This window comes from Apodemus sylvaticus, chromosome 4 (genome assembly GCF_947179515.1).
Source record: "Apodemus sylvaticus chromosome 4, mApoSyl1.1, whole genome shotgun sequence".
Classification (NCBI taxonomy): Eukaryota; Metazoa; Chordata; class Mammalia; order Rodentia; family Muridae; genus Apodemus; species Apodemus sylvaticus.
The window spans coordinates 84,711,847-84,725,079 of NC_067475.1; the positions used below are offsets into that span (position 1 = coordinate 84,711,847).

Genomic DNA, 13,233 nt, shown 5'->3' on the forward strand with positions numbered 1-13,233 from the left:
TACATTTCATATAGGTCGCTGAAGAATGTTCCTATTCATCCAGTTAATAAAAGTCTCTTAAGCTGAGGCAAATCGGATGTCACATTAGATGCTGTTTCTTCTCAGGTAACTGGTAATTATGTGTTTGTATTCACTTGGGTAACTTCTGGTAGATACAAATGGGCAGACATGAAGGCTTTGTTTCTGGTAATTGTTGAAACTCTTGAAGATTGCTGAGAACATGAAGGTCATGTGTATCTGACAAGTGTGGTATTTGTACTCACAGAAAAGATAAAGTTGGCCCATATGACAGAATTATTTAAAATCCTGGCTGTGTAGATTGGTGGTAACCTTGGATTTATTGACGGAAGTGTATTTTGCTGCATTGTGGGTTTCTTTTTACCTAACTCTCACTTTTGATTTCTCATTCTTCATTCTGTTTTCCTTTTCCTTCCTTTCTCCTACTTAGATTACCTAATGGTACTAATTAATAGAAGATAACTTGAAAAACAGTTTTCTAGTTTTTGTTATAGTGAAGCTAGAAACTGCTTTGGCAGACCTTAAAGAGTAGTAGTGAAGGTTAGTTACCATACCTGTTAGCCACAACTGTCTGACTTCATGCAATCCAAAGAAATGCTCCCTAGACTCCCGGAGCTGTGCTGTGAGCTTACAGTTATTTGTCTTTGTTTTAGGAATTGCAGCCATGAATGAAGAAAACACTGAGGGAACAAATGGATGCAGTAAAGTACGCACTGGCACTCAGAATGAAGCTGCATTGCTGGCTCTGATGGAAAAGACTGGCTACAACATGGTCCAAGAAAATGGGCAAAGGAAATTTGGTGGTCCGCCTCCAGGTGGGGAATTGCTTATACATGTTTAAATGAAGTCTTTGATGTACTCATTTAGATGAGGTGTAATCCCCACAAGCATCCCAACCAGTCCCAGCCAGAATGTATGGTTTTAAAAGAGATAATGTATTTATTTAAAATGTTGCTCTTATTTAAGAAGTGTTTGAGAAATTACTTGGTTTGGATTGAGAAATAAATCATGATTCAGAGCATTGGGGAAAAGTCATGGGGGGGGGATTTGAAGGAGCAGTGAGTAGAGGCATAGTACTTTTATAGCCAGATTCAAATAGGCGTGGTACCTTACCATTCTAAGAATGCATTCCCTTTGCTCAGACTCTCAAAATGATGACTCAGAATTCTGCCTTCTAGTTTCCTCAGTTGCTGCATCCCACGCTGCTGTTCCCCTCCATGTAGTACACTTAGGCAGGAAGGCATCTGTATTGTAGTTTTCTCTTGATTTCTCCTCTCTTTGATAATCAATGTACTTAAACTCTTTGTTTCACTTAGGTCATTGCATAAACTTTGTGTTCAGAGATTTACCTATTTTACTAATAGTAACACCTCTTATTAGCTGTTTTTTTCTCACAGAATTTTATCATTTACATTGTCTCTTAAAGTTTTGTTACAGTAAGCTTCCAAAGAGAAGGCACTTCATTTGGTTTGTACTTCAATACTTAGAATACTGTTTGTAGACAATTTGTTGGGTGAGTAAGTGATTAAGTTATGAATATAGCTTTGTAGAATTTATTTTTTAGTTGTGTTTAATCTCATTTTTCAGGTTGGGAAGGTCCACCTCCCCCTAGAGGTTGTGAAGTTTTTGTTGGAAAAATACCTCGTGATATGTATGAAGATGAATTGGTTCCTGTATTTGAAAGAGCTGGGAAGATATATGAATTTCGACTGATGATGGAATTTAGTGGTGAAAATAGAGGTTATGCTTTTGTCATGTATACTACTAAAGAAGAAGCCCAATTAGCCATCAGGATTCTTAACAATTATGAGATTCGACCAGGGAAGTTTATTGGTGTGTGTGTAAGCTTGGATAATTGCAGATTATTTATTGGAGCAATTCCCAAAGAAAAGAAAAAGGAAGAAATTTTGGATGAAATGAAGAAGGTTACAGAAGGTGTTGTAGATGTGATTGTCTATCCAAGTGCAACTGACAAAACCAAGAACCGTGGTTTTGCCTTTGTTGAGTATGAGTCCCACAGAGCTGCGGCTATGGCAAGGAGAAAGCTGATTCCAGGTAAGGTCTGCCTCCCAAAGGAGGGGCATATTAATATCACTATTAATCAGAAAAAGCATCAGTAACGTTTAGAACATTATTAGTAAGCTATAGCTTGCCACATGAAAAGGAATAAAGAATTGTTTAGTTGAGGAATTAAATTAAATGACTATATGGTACAAGAAATTGTTCCTGCAAAATGAATTACATTTGTTAATTACTGAATGTGTCTATACTTTGACACTTTAATGTGTATATAACTTTGTTAATTATGTTTAGTAAAAATCCAGAGAGCATTATTTAATCTTTAAAGTCTTGTCTTACCAATTCTTAAAGTCTGTCTTAAGTTCTGATTAGATTTGCTTTAATAAAAACTTTGGTGTGAATAGGCACAAGTGGTTAATCAGATTTATTAATATATCTTGGAGTTTCTGTTTACTTGGAGAAATTATTATATGCCGCTCTTTAGACTTGTATTCTTGGCTCTAGTTACCGTCAAATTAATTGATGCAATTTTTTTTCAGGAACATTTCAACTCTGGGGCCACACCATACAGGTAGATTGGGCTGATCCAGAGAAAGAAGTTGATGAGGAAACCATGCAGAGAGTTAAAGTTCTCTATGTAAGAAATCTAATGATCTCAACTACAGAGGAAACAATTAAGGCAGAATTCAATAAATTCAAGCCTGGTGCCGTGGAACGAGTAAAGAAACTTAGAGATTATGCATTTGTTCACTTTTTCAACCGAGAAGATGCAGTGGCTGCTATGTCTGTTATGAATGGAAAATGCATTGATGGAGCCAGTATTGAGGTAACCCTGGCAAAGCCAGTAAATAAGGAAAATACTTGGCGACAACATCTTAATGGCCAGATCAGCCCCAATTCTGAAAACCTACTTGTGTATGCTAACAAGGAAGAGAGTCACTCCAAAAGTCTAGGCAAGCCACCAACTCTCCCCACGCGTCTCAATGGTCAGCATAGTCCAAGCCCCCCTGAGATTGAAAGATGTACTTATCCTTTTTTTCCTGGAACAAAGCTTACCCCAATTAGTATGTATTCTTTAAAATCCAATCATTTTAATTCTGCAGTGATGCATTTGGATTATTACTGCAACAAAAATAATTGGGCACCACCAGAATATTATTTATATTCAACAACCAGTCAGGATGGAAAAGTACTGTTGGTGTATAAGATAGTTATTCCTGCGATTGCAAATGGATCCCAGAGTTACTTCATGCCAGATAAGCTCTGCACAACGCTGGAGGATGCCAAGGAACTGGCAGCTCAGTTTACACTGCTTCATTTGGGTAAGTTTAGAAGTATTTGATGTGTTGGGTTAGAGAATACTGAGGTAGATAGATAGACAGTCCTTGATTAGAACTCTGAACATTCATGGAGAGTCTTCAGATTTTATTTCAGTTCTCTGAGACCAGAGCAGAGGGACCACAAGTTCAAAACTCATAATTTTCCTGAGACTTGGCTCCTGTGTAATTTTCCTAATATTGCTTTTTAAGTACTACTTAGAAAGAAGTTTAGTTTTGGTTATAAGGTTTAGGCTCTTTCATTATTTTATTTTTAATGGCTAATCCTTATTTGATAAAAAGTCTGATATATGTTACAGAATTTGTTATTTTACAAATTTTAATTAAGGACAGTTTTAAATTCTGTCCTTACATCTTTGGTGAAGTCTACACAATGAGTTTTTTGATGGAAAGGGCTAGAGATTCACAAAATCTTAGCTGTTTGATGCGGGTAATGTGTAGACATAACTTTATGCTCACCAATCTGGAAATTTGTAGTTATGACTCATGAATGGCAAAAGCATCATTAAGAGATATTGATGCCAATTTTCTTCAAAGTACATGTTTTTAAACAACTGCATGTTCATACATGTTGGTGGGATGGCTTGAGAATTAGGATGTATAAAATATGCTTGCTTGATACTCTAAAGAAAAACCCATTATAACCCTTTAGGGTTGTCCTAATTATTATTAAATTTATAGCATATTTTTAAATAGACAAGAGTTTGCCCATCCAGTTGCCTCATAAGGATAAGATTTCACACAGAGTCATGGAATCAGAAGCTCTTTAATAGCCTTTTAACTCCCCTCTGGAGATTTTTAAAAATTTAATCATATGGTTATATTTCACTATTACTGATCTAAAAAAAAGATAGAGTATTCCTAATTTGTTTAGTGATAAAATAGTTGTGTGGTTATGGTTTTTATTGCTCTGATAAAATATCATAACCAAAAGCAATCTGGAAGGGAAAGGTTTATATAGCTTACACTTCCATAATGCAGTCTATCATTAAAGAAGTCAGTATAGGAATCAGGAGGCAAGAGGACTTGAAGGAATGGTGTTTATTGGCTCTGTCTGCATGGCTTGTTCAGTTTGCTTTCTTACAGCACCTACGGCTGCCAGCCCAGGTGTGGCACTATCCACAGTTAGGTGAGCCCTCTCACAGCAATCATATTAAGAAAATTTGCCATAAGCTTGCCCACAGGCCAGTTTGGTGGGACAGTTTCTCAACTGAGAGTCATTTTTCCTTAATGAGTCTAGTTTGTGTCAGGTTGACATAAAATTAGCCAGTACTCTGGCAGATGTGTCCAACCTTTCACATTTGACAGTATTGTCATACACAATGTTTACACTTGAGAGCTGCACAATTGAGAAACATTTTCAAGATAGATCTCAACGGTTTAGAGTACATTTACAGTTTTATGTTTGGCTATATTCATAGCAACCCTGATGTATATGCATTCCACATGCCACAGATTAGACCCCTGCTATAGTGTGCATGTAGATTGCTTAAATCACATAGTTTGGATTTTATTAGTGTTGTATCAGAACTTTTAGTTAAAAAAATGGAAGTTTGTATTTTATGTATTTTTTTCTTGTTTCTGTTAAGGGAGAGGATTTGATAGAACATGATTAGTATTTATTTTAAAAATTGGACTGAGATGTAGCTTTAGCAGATGAATGCTATGTTAAATCATCAGGCTTTCAAAAAATTATTGTAAACCCTAGAGCTTATTGGGGCACAGTAACCAGGTCTGAGGGTGTAAACAGGGAACACAGTACAACAATACTACTGTGCGTGACTAGAGTCTAAATGGAGGCTGTTGACAATTCTGTTCAGGCAAGCAAGGCATGCTTGAGAATGGAAGTGGAAAATCTAGATCAGGAATCCAGGAAGCTTTGGTCAGAAAGCGTATGTAAGGCCTTTAAAGATCTTCAAGCAGGGTCAGGAAATGTATGTAGACAGGAGGTGCTGTGTACCAAGTGGAAGTTAAGTTACAGTGGTCTTGCTGCTCTTCCTTTAGTAATGCTGGGTCCTTAATGGCAGTGCTTACAGGGCGGGGCCTTTCTGCCTAGCACGGCTTTTCCTTAGGTAAAAGGTGAAGGGTTATACCCCAGCTGAGGCTAGTTGGTGGCAGCGATGTGCTCTAGGAGGTGATAGTGGGTGAAGTGTGCCTCATACTCTTCTTCTCAGTCTACCAAGCACTACTTTTTACTTTCTTGAGGTTTGAGCGGTTATTACTGATTCTTAAGAGTGACTCAGGTAGAGGTTTTAATATATCAATACATTTTGACTTTATTTTTAAAAAGCACTTCAGAAATTTTAATTTTGTAGATAGTATGAGTTACTTTATTTTCTTTGGCTATATTAATTTTTCTTAGAATTTGTTTTGATATTCCTTTAAACTTGCCAATTTGGTGGGTTTTTTTTCAGTCATCATTATCCAGTTTTATCTTGGTGGGTTTTTAACATGACATCGCTAAACTATCTATTTACCACCAAGCTAAACCCAGTCTGACCAGGTGAGATTTGGCAATCTTGTATGTGATATAATCAATCATTTAACTGTTCATTTTCCATCTCTTCAAGGATGTGCTGTTAATATACATATAGTTCCCATATAATCTTGGACTTGCTGTCTCCATTTTTTCAAGTTTGAAAGCTTGTATAGGAATAAATGATGTTATGTGTTTAAATGACCAATTGTTTTGAAACAAAAACAAAATCAATTCAGGTCTTTAGGGATAGTAGACATCTAAATGAGTATTAGAAGCCATGCTATTCACTTCAAGTGACTTGATTGGAAGAACCTTAGCAGTTAAAAATATAGGTTTTGTTTTAACAAAAGCAAGCTCTCTTCTGATGAAAATACCTTTGGTAGAAAGAGGGCCAAATTGGGGTTGGGGGAGGATTAATCGCTAACTTTTATTCTCACTTTAAAGTTAGAACTATGTGCATATCAGAACTTTTCTCACCTCCCTCACCAGTGGGATAGCATTCATTTACTTATTAAAAATACGATGCTTACTTTTAAAAATTAAAAATACTTAAATTTCATCTCATGTAAAATAAGGATATATTTTGTAAGTTTACCTATTTATGTATGTGGGTTTCTGAGATAGGAACTTGCTGTATTGGTTCATACTAGCCTTTAAACTTGATTTCTTTCTGGTTCAGCCTCCTGAAGTCAGTGAATTTAATGGGTCAAATGCAGGCTATAGATTAGGTTCTAATCTTAACATTTGGTCAGTGGAGACATGTGAGATAATTGACTATCAGTTCTTTCTAAGTGTGACTCTGTTCACACTTAAATGGGTTTTTTTTTGTTTGTTTGATTATTTTTGTTTTGTTTTTGTTTCTGTTTTTTGCTAGAAAAGGAGAGGAAGGACAGAGAGGCTTCATACGTGTTGCTCTGAATGACCTTCGAGGCAGTGTACTAACCACTCCCTCCAGGCCAGTGTGGCCCCTTGTTTCAGTGGTTGGTGCTTTCTGACACCAGGGGCAGATTTGATTTCTTGTGTGACCACTTGATGTTTTTAAAAACAGGTTGAGATTCTCTGCTGGAAAGATTCTTGAGGTATCTCTGGGAAGGTTTGTTTTGGTGATCTCTGGAAGATTTTAAGACTTGAGACAATTCAGAGATGTGACATCAATTACTTGAACTTTCCTTCGTTTTTATTTTTGAAACAGTTTACAGTATATACTTGCCTTTTCTTCTGCACAAGGAATTTGTCTAGCTAATTCTAATTTGTAGAATTCTACAAATTAACAAAAGTTTCTACAAATTTCTAATTTGTATCTGGTTCAGCCTCCTGAAGTCAGTGAATTTAATGGGTCAAATGCAGGCTATAGATTAGGTTCTAGACTTAACGTTTGGTCTGATATGTAATGTATCTTGTATCTGATTTGAAGAGACACATAGGGTTTATTATTTTTCTAATTGTTGAATGGAATTTTATAAATATTTTATATTGTTGGATAGAATTTTGAAAATATTCTATGCCACAAAACTTTAGTTAGATGCTGAGGAAAAAGTATTACTATTGTAAGTTTTGACCTGAAAGATAATTGGTGCTTTTTTTCTCATGAGCTATTATTTCCAGATTGATGGGCAAAGTATAAAACATATGCAGGCTTTTAGACTTAGAGAATTTGTCAATAAATTGTTTTGAAATTAGTTTTTATTAAAAGTAATTCTAATAGATATATTTAAGCTAAATATAAAAATAATGGTTATAATACAGTGGAAGCTGTCATTGTAAATAAAGGAAAATTCTTTCAGAATATACTCCTAGATTTAAGTAGAGATCTTTCATACTATCTCAAGTTGATACTTAAAAGAATAAAATAGTTGAATTTGCTTTAAAATTCACCTTGTTAAATGAGAAGCAGCCATCAGTTTTAACATTTTACACAATTCATTTTCACATGACCAAATGATAAGACCAAAATTCCATTAACTCAACTATGTGTCTTTGGCCCTTAAAGAGGGACTAGTTTTTTGAGGGACCTTAATCATCACAATTCTTACCTTGATAGCACTTATTTTAATTAGTGGGCCACAAATGCTCTGCAGTTAATATGAATGAAGCAGCTTTATGGAGGACTAGAACCAAAGCACAAAACTCCTGTAGTTTCACCCAGCGTCAACACTGAATATAGATATGGTATGAGTGATGTGGCGTTTAGACTTCAAAATGTCAGGGTTATTTGATGGGCTCTCAGAAGTTTTTTTAAGACTCTGTAGCTCTTGTTAGCCTAAAACTTGATATGAAGACCAGACGGGTCTGAAATTCACAAGAGATACTTCTGCCTCTCCAGAGTCCTTGGATTAAAGGAGTGTGCCACCATACCTGGATTTCTAAGGATTCTTTTTATCTCACAAATTTATAGTTTTATTTAAGTTATTAAAGGGCACTTTCAAATATCTGTGCAGAAAAACAAGTATATTTATATCTGCCACCATACATATTTGGGTTCTGATAACTTAAAATCAGGAGCTTTATTTTCCTAAGAGTTAGCCCTTTATCGGTGTATTATTTCTCTATTCAATTCAAAGCTTTTGCATGCCTCTTTTTCTTTTTTAAAGATAGGGTCTCAACTGTGTACCTCTGGCTGACCTGGAACATACTATGTAGACCAGGCTTGCTTCAGACTCATGGAAATCTTCCTGCCTTTGCCTCTTGTATGCTTGCTTGTATGTGAGTCATTTTTTTCATAGCTGAATAACAGTATGAAAAAGCGAGTTAGTCATCCAACTCATTTGTGACGGTGCAGCCTTTTGGTTATTTACCACTCTGAAATTTCCACCAACCTGGCCTGGCTTCCCAACTGCCTGTCCCCCTGTCTTTCTGTCTATTTGACCATCCATCTGCCCGTCCATCTGTCTGTCTTATCTATCTGAGAAAGGCCTTCTTTGTAGCCCTGGCTGTTCTGTAGACTAGGCTAGTGTTGAACTCACAAAGATCTACCTACCTCTGCTTCCCAAGTGCTTGGATTAAAGGTGTGTACCCCCACTGCCCAACTTCCTGTAAATTATAGTCAAACCAAGATTATAAAACAATTATGTAGAAGTTTAGAAACATTTTTGTAACAATATATAGAAAACTAGTATTAAAGTATGTCAGGGCTAATTTATTGTGTAGTTATATTTATTAACTGCTTAAAGTGGTTTCCTGTGATTTTGCTTATAAATTAAATTAGCTTAATCTTTTATGGTGTAATTTCTTAGTATCTTCGTACAGTGTGTGTGTGTGTGTGTGTGTGTAACCACCATGGCCATCAGAATAAACATTCAGAATAGTTCAGAATGACTAAGTAACTTGTATTGACTAAAACTTCAGGAGTCTGACCCAGAGTAGTTTATTTTAGGTGAAAATTTCCCTGGTGATAATGAATTCAGTCCTGTCTGCACAGTAAAGTTTAAGACTTTATTCTGACTTTCAAGGTCACTGCAATAATATGTACAGACCTAATATACACATAATTGAAATTCTGTGAAATGTGTGACATCTTTTACATGTGACATCTTCCAAAAAGATAGGTTCTATAAATTGGCAAAGTTTTGAACAGAACCACCTTCTTGCCTCCTACAGTCAGTTATTCTTATGGCCATGGTGGTTGCAGACAGACAGACAGACACACACACACACACACACACACACTGTACACACACCATGCAAAGATACTAAGAAATAATATCATAAAAGATTAAGCTAACTTAATTTATAAGCAAAATTACAGATAATAAGGATCTGGGTGAGGATGCTGACCATACAGACAGTGCAAATGTCACTAAACTGTAAACCATGCCCACTCGCAGCCTTCTGGGCAAATAGCAGGTACCATTTCTGTTTCCCCCTAGTCCTTATTGTCTGTATACACAAGACCTCTGTGCCTCCAACATCTGTCTAACATTTCTAAAATTATTGCTTTAATATATTTATTTTCAACAGTAGTTACCTTTGTATTGATCATTGATTTTCTAATTTTGCCATTTAGCTGATACAATAGTTTAAAATTTTCCGTCATATTAAATATTCAAATAGATTACAAAGCATGGTGGATACCAACAGCAATTCATAGTTCTGCCACATGATGTCTCCAAAAATTCATGATTTAAGGAGCTTTAAAATGAGGGGTTTTTTAAAAAATGTTACTTTTATTTTAAGCTCCTTTGTTTTCTTTTTGATATTGTGCCTCACATACTAGTATTAGGCATGAAAAATAGCTTTCTTCAGGCTGTCATTTCTGCTTACTTATTATTTAATATGCAGAAACAGTTTATGTTGAGGCAATATAATGTCAATGGACTAGTTACTAGAGACAGATGTCCACAGTAAGGGTTTTTACTAACAAGATTTTTTTTTTCTTCTTGTTGAGAAAGAGTTTATGAAGTGCCAGCTTGCCTCCAACCGCTATTTAGTTAAGGTTGGCTTTAAATATCTGGTCCTTTTGCCTTTACCCCCAAAATGTCAGGAATATGAACGTAATCATTTTGTGCTTCTAATATTCTAAAATTATTCAATATACCTTTGCTTATAGAAATTTGTTTAGAATCAGATGGAGTCCTAATAGCTAGTGTGTAGTGTACCATCAGTCCTAGAGCTCATCCGCTCTGTAGAGGTGCTTTCTATCCAAGCTCTGTCAGCACTACTTCAAGAGTGACAGGCTTGTCTATAGATGTAGAGTTGTGTTTACCAGGAAATGCTCTTTAAGTGTAATTGTTGGGTAGACTTGTTTTAATTACATGTGAGCTTTTGTCACCTAGAAAGTGATACTTGCACTCTTAACAATTGCACTGGATTTTTATATAAGCTGTAGTTCACATTTTGTGGAAATAATTTGCTGGGTAACTATAACATATTATGTATTGATTTGACTCAGTACTCCTTGTATTGATAACACACCGATAATATAATGATTTGCATACAATTCTCTCTGTAATTTAGATGAGAAAGTGTGTAGGATGGCAGCAGGAGAGATGGCTCGGAGTGAGAGTGCTTGCTGCTCTCCAGAGGCTTCCAGGGTGTTAACCTCAGAACCCTTGTCAGGCGACTTACAGCAAGTCCAAGGGATCCCTCATCACCTTCTTGACTTTCAAGGTCATTGCACCTTGAAAGTCTGTGCATATACACATAACTTGAAAAATTAAATTCTTAAAATCACTCATTAGACTGGGGCTGGGTATATAGCTTAGTTGTAGCCCCCATTCTTAGTAATCCTGTCTACTGCACAGTTCTCTGCTGCCCAGAAAAAGTGTGTAGGCTCACAGTTATTGCAAAAGATTAACTGTTGTAATTATATTGCCTAGTTGGTAATTGTTCATGGAACCAGCCTTTTGTTGTGTGTTTAAAATAATGTAACTTGGGACTTGGGTGCTCTCTCAGTGGAGAAATACTAGTTTTGCAGAGGACCTGGGTTCGTTTCCTCCATAGAGGCTCAGCCATCTGTCTCTCCAGTCCCAGGAGATCAGTTCCCTTCTGCCCTGTCCAGGCACTAGGCACATGGCACACACATGCAGGTCAATACTTAATGATAATTGAAAGCAAATAACATTTTAAGAAATACATAGTTTTTGGGGAAGAAACAACAGTAGTTGACAACTAACCATTAATTAGCAAAAACAAAACAAAACAAAACAAAAGTAAATCCAGGGTAGCGAATTCTAGCTTTTTTTAACTATAGGAGCTGTTCCATTGTTATTTTTACTTTTCTTATCTTATAGTTTTGATTGTCCTTTATCATATTTTAAGTGTGTTATATATATTTCTTTTAACAATTTTTTGATAATTCTGTTTTGCTTGTAGATTATTGTAAGTATGTGAGCCTGTTAGCTTATTTTTTCTTATTTATTTTAGCAGTACATATTCACCTCTGCTTGTTCACTGGTACAAACTATTAAAACCATGAATGTTATACAGCTGGCATATGTATCATATATGTGGATAGCTTCCCTTCCTTCTACTCACCTCAATTCCTTTTTTGGGGCAGATATTGAAGAGGGATCAATTTCTTTACTTACTAGATTTATTAAAAATTGGGAACACAGAATTTTCAAGGTTCAGGTGAGTCATTATGAACCTATAGTAGACAGGATTGGAATTGTGTATGGCACTAAAAATTTGCAATATATTACAAAATTAGAAATTAGAGCAGAGAAATGTCTGTGAACTTAATGGGATCTTACCTAGGGAGGAAAAAAATTGATGGATTTCATTGTATGAAATTTAGGTGTAACATGTATGAACACAGTGATGATTCCAGAACATGGGGAAAATATGTTTTTCTTTAAAATTTAATGGGAAAGAGGAGAGTCTTAAGCAAAAATATGATTATATATGTTCTCTAAAGCACTCCTAGTTCATAGGGGTTTTTCATATAAAAAGATCTTCCTCTGTCGTTTTTTTTTTTTTTTTGCTTGTGATACGCTTAGTATACTTGTTCTTAGTTCTCGTTCTGAAATACTGTGTAGGTAGATATCTGTTACGTTTCTCATTTTTAGTCTTGTCAGGTGATGGAGAGATGGCTCAGATCTTAAAAGAGTGTTTGTGCAGTCATAAGAAGCACCTGTAACAGCTCCAAAAGATCTAGTTTGGCTCATCTGTATGTACACAGGCACATGTGCACACTAGAGGGGGGATTTCTACAATCCTTGTCTTGTATTTTTGTTGTAATTAATTAATTAATCAATTAATTTTTATTTATCTTTCCATTTTCTTGTATTCTTAACTCTTAAGTTCAGAATCTCATGGACAAAGCTTTCAAGCTCTGCTGTTTGCTTGGTCTGGAGCTTGGCCTCTTTGTTCAATTACTTTTGCATCAGCTCTCTGTTGCTGTATTCTTTCACTGCTTATGCTTGTCTTTAATCCCTTATTACTAGTTGGTAGCTTAGCTGGGCAGAGTCTGGCCCAGGGACACTTTGTTCCATTTACTATCAGTATTATCTCCGTGAGCACTGGAATTCCTGTCTTATGTGTTACACTTTCTGGTGCTCCCTTTCTCCTCAAACTGTACATTTTGTACCTCTCTTTGTCCAGTTTGCTCCTGTTCATTATAAACATGTATAGGAGTGACCTCTAATAACTGAGTGATAACAGTCAGTAGTAGGCTATCTTGAAATCTCTCTGCCAAAGCCATTAATCCAAAATGCTTCTATTATGCCTCAGGCAAGTTTTTAGTACAAGGGCAAAAGTAGATATATTCTTTGCAAAAATATCACAAGAATGGTCTCTAGTCCACTTACTAATAATCTTCCCCTCTGAAACTTCTTTAACTGGGCTCCCACAGTTCAAGTTTCTCTCAGGACTGTCTCTCATCTTGTTACTAGGATGGCCCCTTAAGCCCCATTTAAAGCATCCACTCCAAAATTCCAAGGT

The 13,233-nt window shown here is 35.9% G+C and overlaps 1 protein-coding gene across 2 annotated transcripts in view; it reads left to right on the forward strand.

Moving 5' to 3' along the window:
- The first annotated feature begins 682 nt into the window (after positions 1–682).
- Rbm46 (RNA binding motif protein 46) overlaps positions 683–13,233 on the forward strand; it is a 29,949-nt gene continuing 17,398 nt past the window's right edge. For both annotated transcript variants that reach the window (XM_052180291.1, XM_052180292.1), the window contains exons 1-3: positions 683–833; positions 1,606–2,073; positions 2,577–3,359. In XM_052180291.1, coding sequence (XP_052036251.1) covers positions 683–833; positions 1,606–2,073; positions 2,577–3,359 — 1,402 coding nt within the window. The remainder of the gene's footprint in view (positions 834–1,605; positions 2,074–2,576; positions 3,360–13,233) is intronic.